At 41.7% G+C, this 9,322-nt stretch overlaps 1 protein-coding gene across 2 annotated transcripts; it reads right to left on the bottom strand.

Moving 5' to 3' along the window:
- Window positions 1-1,246: 1,246 nt before the first annotated feature.
- On the bottom strand, window positions 1,247-4,447 carry LOC308151414 (E3 ubiquitin-protein ligase RBX1; the record flags this gene model as incomplete). Of its 2 annotated transcripts, XM_080524282.1 has the most annotated exons (5): window positions 4,311-4,447; window positions 2,355-2,433; window positions 2,194-2,264; window positions 1,873-1,958; window positions 1,247-1,618 (listed from the first exon to the last, which is right to left on the bottom strand). In XM_080524282.1, exons 1-5 carry the CDS (start codon window positions 4,386-4,388, stop codon window positions 1,606-1,608), a joined length of 327 nt encoding a protein of 108 aa, XP_080380408.1. In that variant the 5' UTR covers window positions 4,389-4,447. The 2 variants fall into 2 exon arrangements, with proteins under 2 accessions (XP_080380408.1, XP_080380409.1); XM_080524283.1 differs by lacking the exon at window positions 1,247-1,618 and having other exon boundaries at window positions 1,869-1,958.
- Between the last annotated feature and the right edge of the window lie 4,875 nt (window positions 4,448-9,322).

The following is a 9,322-nucleotide window of genomic DNA, read 5'->3' on the forward strand; positions in this document are numbered from 1 at the left end:
GCCTCCTTGAGGACACTTGGTTTGCGTTTGCTCGATTTGGGGGCTTTGGGGTTCTTGAGGGGCTTGCCAGGAGGGGCACTCTCCCCTGGACAGCTCTTGAAGGCGTGGACGTCTCTCACACTTTGGCCCGAGAGCTCAGGAGGGTGACCACAGGTGGCTGTTACCTTCAGGGTGACATTCTCCATCCACCTGACGAGAGAAGGAGGGCACAGTGGTTAGGGCCAGAGAGAGAAGGAGAGCACAGTGGTTAGGGCCAGAGAGAGAGAGAGAGAGAAGGAGGGCACAGTGGTCAGGGCCAGAGAGAGAGAAGGAGAGCACAGTGGTTAGGGCCAGAGAGAGAGAGAGAAGGAGAGCACAGTGGTTAGGGCCAGAGAGAGAGAGAGAGAGAGGAGAGCACAGTGGTTAGGGCCAGAGAGAGAGAGAGAGAGAGAGAAGGAGAGCACAGTGGTTAGGGCCAGAGAGAGAGAGAGGAGAGCACAGTGGTTAGGGCCAGAGAGAGAGAGAGAGGAGAGCACAGTGGTTAGGGCCAGAGAGAGAGAGAGAGAGAGAAGGAGAGCACAGTGGTTAGGGCCAGAGAGAGAGTGGGTGTGTTCTTATTTATTTTATTTTATTTAACCAGGAGGTCCCTTGAGATTAAAATCTCTTTTTTCGAGACCTGACCAGGATAGCACACCAGTACAAGTACAAGCCTACAAAATTGGAGAAAAACCATAATAAAAATGGGACAACAGATATATATTATAAAATCCATTTTAGGAATAGCATGTTACACAATTCTTAATCAGAGCTTTGAACTCTCCCAGTGAGACAAGATTTTTAAGATGTAGTGTGTTCTGGAGGTTATTCCATGACCAGGTTATTAAGCTGTAGTGTGTTAGAGCAACCCTCTAGTGGCTTTGTAAATAGAGATGTACCAGTGATGCTGTGTCCTTAGGCTTAATGAAGGCCAGGAAACCAGATCGTAGAGTACATAGTGATGTGTACGGGACAATGAGTTGGATAAAAAGTGAGTGTAGAGAACTGTGTCTAAGCTGTCTCAACAGGCCTAGCCAGGTCAACTCATGCCAGTGAAGCTATGGCACTGGCAACCAGTTGTATGCCTAGGTTGTGTTCAGAAGGGTGACATGTTCAGGATGGTAAAGATACTGTCAGGTATGTTGCCACCCAGAATGACATGATACTGTAGCTAAAGGGTAGTGTGCTGCATGTATCTCAAAAGCCAGTGTTGTTTTCAGTGATGAAACAATTCATTCCAAAGAAACTTTATTTAACAACTTCCATTTCAGCAAATGTGTAACATTCCTAATAGACAACCAACATTCTCAAGAAATAGCTTGAAAACCCCCACTTGTTTTCAAGAATGACATATGGATTATAGTAGTTCACACCATTCACAAGGCTGTTGGAACATTGAGATTTATTTATAATTAACAACAACATTGCAAATTCAACTTAAAAAAGGTTTTCCCGCTAGCCTAAAACAGTGACATGGGGAAAATGGGGGTAGATGTCTTTTCAGATTTGTCATTAAGTGGATCACACAAAGGGTAACAACAGTAAGGATGAAACTTGAGGAAGCCCAACCAATGGTCCAAAGTTTTTCCTCTAGTGTCCATATCTGCATGAGAGAGAGACGAGGGAGAGATTCAGTCAATCAACACAAGACTCAACCACAATCAAAAATTAATGAGTAGCAATTACATTACACTTCAGGATATAGGTATTATTATAGGTAATAATAATAATAATAATAATAATAATAATAATAATAATAGGTATTATTATTCCACAATCCACAGGCCCCCCCCCCACCCTACAACACCATTTACAATCTATTTTCTCAGATAGATTACGAAAAGGGATTATACTCACTTTTGAAACTCCCACTCCCTGTTGTCTAGAGGGCACACCTGTCTGGTCTTGAGCCAACGGGAGATACAGTGAAAATGGAAAGCATGCTGATGGAGAGAAAAAATAAATATATGCATTTCAGAAAATCAACTGCAACTCTGACAATATACACTCTTTGTACTGTGATCATCTAAGTGGATACTGTAGTATCAAACGACTATTTCTAAGCAGAAAAATATGAATGTAATGGTCAAGTACAGTGCTTGATGTGGCATCGTTCCCTCTACGGGACAATCTGTGATCAGTTTGAGCATATCTGCAAAACCATTAAGTCTCACTCACATTGCAGACTCCCCAGGCTACTGTGCACTCCTCAGAGGTGGCAGAGGCCTGGTTTGCCTGGCACTCTATGCCTACAGGGATACAAGTCATGTGTTAGAACGTCATCCACTTATTTTAGGTCAGCCCTGTACAGTCAAATATACTATCTATTGAATACTCACAGAGATCCATAATGTGATTCCTACAGATAGCACAGTTGTCCACCACAATGTCCCAGGCCCAAAGTGCCACTGCATTCCACTGTCGAAAAGAATAGTCAGAGTAAATAAGTGACATTCAAGTACAATCACTACGAACCACAGTAAGTTGGCCTGGAAAATTTGAAATGCATGATGTTTGTGAGTTGTTTTGTGGGGATATGTTATGACAGGCAAGTAATAAATGACAAATTAAACGTATATCTGGGCCCAATCGTTCAAAATTGTTTATCTGGATCAGAATACTTGGGAGTTTTCACTTCCAATGATGTCAAGAACCACAAGTGTGTAATCACCTCTCCTAAAGGGCTTGTTGCCTGCTTGGGTCTTTTTTTTTGTTTCGCTTCAGCATGGTCCTTAAGATTCATAATCTTAATTTCACTTGCTCTGTGGTCCTCTTTTGGCCAGACTCAATGGTATTCACATTCTGGGTTAGGGTTAGGGGTCATTTCAACCCAAATGTTTTTTTTCTTCTTTTTGTTAGTCACTTCTCTACCCTTACTAGAATTAAAACTTGCTACTACTACTACTTCCTAATACTGAGGCACACCCTCCAGCAGTGTGTGGGTTTCTGCAACAGTGAAATTAGGTCCTTTGAGTCCATGGTTCCACCTCTTTGGTGTAGTGAACATAGAGTTTATAGGCCTTGGCCTTGCCATTGAACAAGCCAAAGCACATCTGCTAATTGATGTTTAATGGGTGTGTGTTTGAAAGGACCAATTACATAGCCATCTCATTCAGCCTTTCTCAGAGGAATTACAGAGAGGCACTGACATGGCAGGTACTGTCCATTGCCACCACCGTTTTGGTAGGAAAGGATACCATCAAAGGGTAATAGGTAGCCTAATGTCTACTTTATCACTATAACAGTTAAACAAGTCAACTGCAAAATATAAATGAATGTACAGTACCAGTCAAAAGTTTAGACACTTCAATTGAATAGGAAAGTGTATCCAAACTTTTGACTGGTACTGTATATTACGGTACATGTGGGAGGGTTAGGGTTAGGTGCTAGGGTGCTACGGTTAGGGTTAGGTTTAGGGTTAGACATGCCAGCATGTACCAAGTCGACGTAGCACCTAACCCTAACCCTAGTATTCCCACATGTACCGTATTCCCACATGTACCGTAACGTATATACTACATGATCCAAATGTTGCATTATTTTACCAATGTTCAAGTTTTATTACATTTTGTTCCCCCTCCTGCTGGGATCAGGATAACACAGATTTGTTGGCTCAAAGCTATCCCAATCCTACTCAAATGTTTTGAACAACACACACTGAAGGGTTGATCCAGATTAAATTCAAGACTGGATTACGTTATCTAATCCGATTTCAGAATCCTTTTTTCCTTTTGAACAACCCATTTTCAAGATTTGATCCAACCGATAGCCGAAATCCGATCAGATTACTTCTGGGCCCTGGTGGAAGAAACTGATTCCGAATGAAAGCAGTTGTTTGTGCATTACAACATTGATTGGGACAGGCAGTTAAGTGATATCTAGCCATGACCATACTGCCTAATCGCATTTTGGGCCTATTGATTAAGGCAAGTAGCTATCCAGCTAGCAGCTATTTGCCATTGATTCGCAAAATGTCAGTGCTTCTACATGTTTTATACATATTTTTGCCTAATCACGTTAGATTTCGCTGACTAGTGAGTTTAGTTTTGTAGTCCAGATTGTTAAGCAAACGGTTAGCTAGCTAGCACCCACACAATTCAGTGAAACGCAGACTCATCATCCGTCATAATGAGATACATTGTCGCTAGCTAGCTCCTAGCTTAGAGATACATTGTCGCTAGCTAGCAAGTGCGGGCTTGCTGTTACCTAGGTCATCAAGTCATCAAGTTTGCTATAATAATAATACTAGCATTAAATTCCATTATATTGTGTTTAAAAACAGATAGATTCTCTACCTTTTTCACTTCAAAGCGTTTCTTGCTTGCTCCGCTGTTTGTGCCACTTGGGGTGTCAACATCCATAGCTGCCGCCATCTTGACTGTCCCAATCTTCGCGTGATTGCGCACCGGGTGCGTGTGTAACAAGAAATATCTCCGACCACGAATTAAAGGGGATGTTTTAATAGCAAGTCGGCTATTGTGACGTTGTGGAATACTTTAGTTCCATTCTTTTTCCACTTATAAATAGTACTCTATGGTGACATCCAATTGACCAGACGCGAAGGTGATGCATTTCTTGAGTGATCCAAATAATTCTGGACAAGACAAAATGATAGGTTCTACCGAGATTTGAACTCGGATCGCTGGATTCAGAGTCCAGAGTGCTAACCATTACACCATAGAACCACACCGCTGCATCCGAGAAGAAATTTAGCATTTTGTCAAATCAATTAAAAATGTATGTTTGGCTGTGATATTTCTTATGCGTATTGGCCAATCACCCTTTCCTCGGTGCGCTTTGGTATCGGACGATGAGCCCGAATTGTGTGCCTTCTGCACACACAGATATTCTTTGATATGAGTCTCAAGTGTAAAGAAAAAGAGCAATCTTCCATGTGCAGCAAACAGTATAAACAAAGCAGAAGAATCGCACGTTAAAGCCCAACTCCTCATGTAGGATGTTTTACATAAATATATTAATTTACATTTCTCAGGCCGCAGCCTCATCCATGGAAAATGAGAGGTCAAACAATGTTATGGCAAATCAGGGAAGTCATGAACATGATTGTGCACTGTATTTAATGTGCACAGTTGTTGGAAGCTATGAACACAATTAACTATCAGGGTAATGTGCACTGGTCTAATACACATATATTATGTATTTATGGTTATGATCTGCCCTGATCTTAGTCATTCAGTTTTCACATTAGCGTAGGATGCAGTTAATGGAGAATACAAAACTGTTTGGGCATAATAATCTGATAGTATCAAATGTATGCCATCTGGTGGAAATATATGGTATTACACCATGGACTCGATTGCACAGCTAAACCCTCTTTTTCAATGAAAGTATACTATAGTCACAAAAGTATCGTTAACCCTGTGAGACCCAAGCAATGATCAAAATGACAAGAAAATAAAGAAAAGTCTGATAAAGAAAATAAATCCACTTTCTGAATCTCGGGTTTGTATAACAATTTTCCAGAAATGTTGGAAACATTAGTGGGATACAAATTATGGGGTATGAAAATACAGAATGCTTTAAAAATCCTATAACATATGACACATATAACACAATAAGACATATTTTATCAATAATTAGAATATTGAACACTCCAAATGTAGTGCGGTTGAAGAAGTTTGGCATGGAGTTGAAAACCCTGCGGGCCTTCTACAGAGGCACAACCGAGAGTATACTGACTGGGTGCATCACTGCCTGGCAGGGCAACTGCACTGCCCTCAACCGCAGAGTGCTACAGAGGGTGATGTGGACAGCCGAGCGCATCACTGGATGTGAGCTTCCGTCCATCCAGGATATATAGGACAAACGGTGTGTCAGCAAAGCCCGGAGGATCATCAAAGATCCCAGCCACAGCCTGTTCGAACCAATGCGTCCAAAAGGCGAGGCCTCTTCCGGAGGCTCAGGGCCAAAACTCAGAGGCTAACCAACAGCTACTTCCCCCAGGCGTTCAAGCTCATGAACAAGCCCACTGTAGACAATTGACTATCATTTCCAAGCACACCACATGTATACGAACTACGTGAACCTTAAGCTCACTGGATGCAATCCTACTTAGAGGGGAGGGAACAGGTGGTTAGTGTGAACGGAACACTGTCCCCCCCCCTCCCAGTGACCTGCGGCGTTCCACAAGGAAGCATTTTGGGACCTTTACTGTTCCTAATATATGTGAATGACATGTCATCAGCATGTGATTGCAATTTGTTCCTGTTCGCGGATGACTCGGCTCTGCTGGTCTCTGACAGGGACATATTGCAGGTGGAAAAAGCGCTAAGCACTGAACTGAGTAGAATCTGCATCTGGCTAGCTGACAATAAACTATCAATACACCTAGGTAAAACTGAAACCATCCTATACGGATCCCCATCTAAACTCAGAAAGGCTGAAAATTTTAAAATAAAAGTGGGTAACATTAATATCACAAGAAAAGAGGATATTACATACCTGGGCTCCATCTTAGAGGCAAATCTTTCCGGAGATAAAATGGCAGCAAAAGTAATCAAAAAAGTGAACCATAGAACTAGATTCTTGTACAGGATATCCTCACTTGTCAGTAAAAACACACTGAGGACCCTATCAGGAGCTCTCATTCAATGTCACTTCGACTATGCCGTAACATCATGGTACTATAGAACCACAAAGGCCCATAAAACAAGACTCCAGACAGCCCAAAATAAACTGGTTAGGCTTCTGCTAGGCCTCAACCCTAGGACACATCTAACCGCTGCTCATTTTTTGAGCCTTGATTGGCTACGAGTAGTTGACAGAGTGCAGCAGCTTGCACTGGGCCTGGTCTTCAAGATACGCTACACCACAAAGACACCCAAGTACCTGTCAACATACTTCCAAAAAGTGAACAACGTCCACACATACAACACCAGAGGAAGCTCCACGAACCACGTTCAACCGCGTTGCACCACAAACAAGGGGTTAAACTCGTTTGCAAACTATGCAGTAAAAATGTGGAACGCCCTTCCTATAATCTTAAAGGAGTGCAAAACACTGCCCACTAGGGGTGTAACGGATCACCTAACTCACGGATCGGATCGTGTCACGGATTTTGAGTCACGGATCGGATCATTTTTCGGATCAACACAAAACATTTTTTTTTTTAAATAAAAACAACATTTTCCTTGAATTCTGTAAAAAGAGGATGCATTTGCTAATTCGCCGACAATTAGGATCCTCTCCTTTTCATAGAGGTCGGGCACAACCTTCTCACTGAAGTGGGGGCGCGAGGGGATTTTGTAACGTGGCTCAAGCACATTGATCATATTTTGAAACCCTCCGTTCTCCACAACGGAGTATGGCCTCATGTCTGCCGCGATAAACTTCCCAATTGAATTGGTAATGGCTTTAGCCCGGTCTGAGTCTGCAGGAATCGTCTGTTTAAATGACGTTTGGAGAAGTTGTTGTTGAGCTACTTTTTTCTTGCCCCCCGTCATCAACACACCAGGGTGATGTCGCGTTAAATGTGTGGCCATGCTTGACGTATTGCCTGCCTCATAAGATTTCCGCGTGGCACAATGCCTACACACCGTAACTTTCCCTCCTTCCATCATTATTATAAGTAACAGGGAAGCCAAAGTGCTCCCATACATGTGATTTCAATGACGAGGGAGGCCTTTCCAGTTCGCCAACGTTGCTAGCACTCGCCATGATACTTGTTGCTGTGGATTCCCAGCTTCACGTGGAGTGAGTACGTAACAGAGTACTTTTTTTGTGTGTTTACACAATCACCCAGGCTGCTTAGCGGGTGATATGACGTGATATAAGTGGGACAGAGATGAGTGAATGAATGTTGTTGTCAACTCAGTACACATGCAGAGAGTGAGAATAAAGCGCACATGATTGTTTTTCTACCGGTTACATTTGAATGAATGAATGAATGGTCTTTATTGTCATTGCTACAGCACAGGTACCAAACAACGAAATTTAGGAGGGGTGGCTCCCCTGGTGTTAGAAAAAAAAAAAAAAAAAAAAAAAAACGGTTTTGCTATTGATCCGCGGTACACATGCGTTCCGAACCGTGGAGGGCGATCCGAACGGATCACGGATTATCCGTGATCCGTTACACCCCTACTGCCCACCTTCAAAACCACTCTCAAAAAACATTTACAGGAGGCTGCAATCCGTAACTGGACCCTCTAAATCAAAAATCAGATTAAAAGACCCGAACTACCCACTGTACATACTTTGTGTTTTGTCCCCCGCCCCCACCTGTGGTGTATGTCCCCACCTGTCCTACCCGCTGTACATACCTTATGTTTTGTTGTATTGTTCTTCCCATGATGGATGTGTGTTTATCTTGTAGATAGTAATAGTTATTTGTCTGTATTATCTTGTAGATAGTACTAGCTTTTTTGTCTGTCTTACATGTAACGATGAATTGAGAATCAAGGACCCCAATTGAAATAAGCCAGTGGCTTTCTTGGGTTTTTATCCTGTTAGTTGACCTTGTATGTAATATGTACTTTCATGTACCTACTTATGCAAATCTTCTAATAAAGTTTTCAATCAATCAATCAATCAATCACAGCCACTTTACTATTGAACTATCCATTATTACTTGTTGCACCACTAGTGTATCCTGTCTTACCTGTACTATTGTCACTTTTAACTTGTATTATGCCTATTGCCTTATTGTCTGCAAATTGTCCAGATACTGATAACTATATCCTGTCTTATTATTCTTTGTCACTTATGTCCTGTACTACTGTTATTTTTGTTTTATCTTGAATTATGCCTATTGCCTTATGTCTTGTGTTGCAATGTCAGGAACCGAAGCCTAAGAATTTTACTGTCTTACTCTTGTGTAATGTGATGTAACAATAAACTTGAAACTAGTGTGTAATGTCAAAATCATAAAATAACATGAACATTTCAAAAAGAGAAACAATTTCCATCAAGATGCAATTGAAGTGCAGACTTTCAGCTGTAATTCAAGGGGTTGAACTAAAATATAGTATGAACCCCTATTTTCAGGGGTTCAAATGTAATTGGACAAATCAAAATAATCATAAATAAAATGTTCCTTTTTAATAAATGTCGAGAATCATGCGGCCTTACGGCAACTGTCTTCAGTTGTTGTTTGTTTGTAGGTCTTTCTGCCTTTATTTTTGTCAAGTGAAATGCATGCTTGATCGGGGTGAAATCAGGTGATTGACTCAGGTAATTGACTCGGCCATTGCAGAATATTCCACTTCTTTGCCTTAAAAAACTCCAGGGCTGCTTATGCAGTATGTTTTGGGTCATTTCCATCTATATTGTGAAGCACCATCCAATCAAC

The sequence above is a fragment of the Nansenia antarctica genome (assembly GCF_963989245.1).
Source record: "Nansenia antarctica genome assembly, chromosome: 2".
Classification (NCBI taxonomy): domain Eukaryota; kingdom Metazoa; phylum Chordata; class Actinopteri; order Argentiniformes; family Microstomatidae; genus Nansenia; species Nansenia antarctica.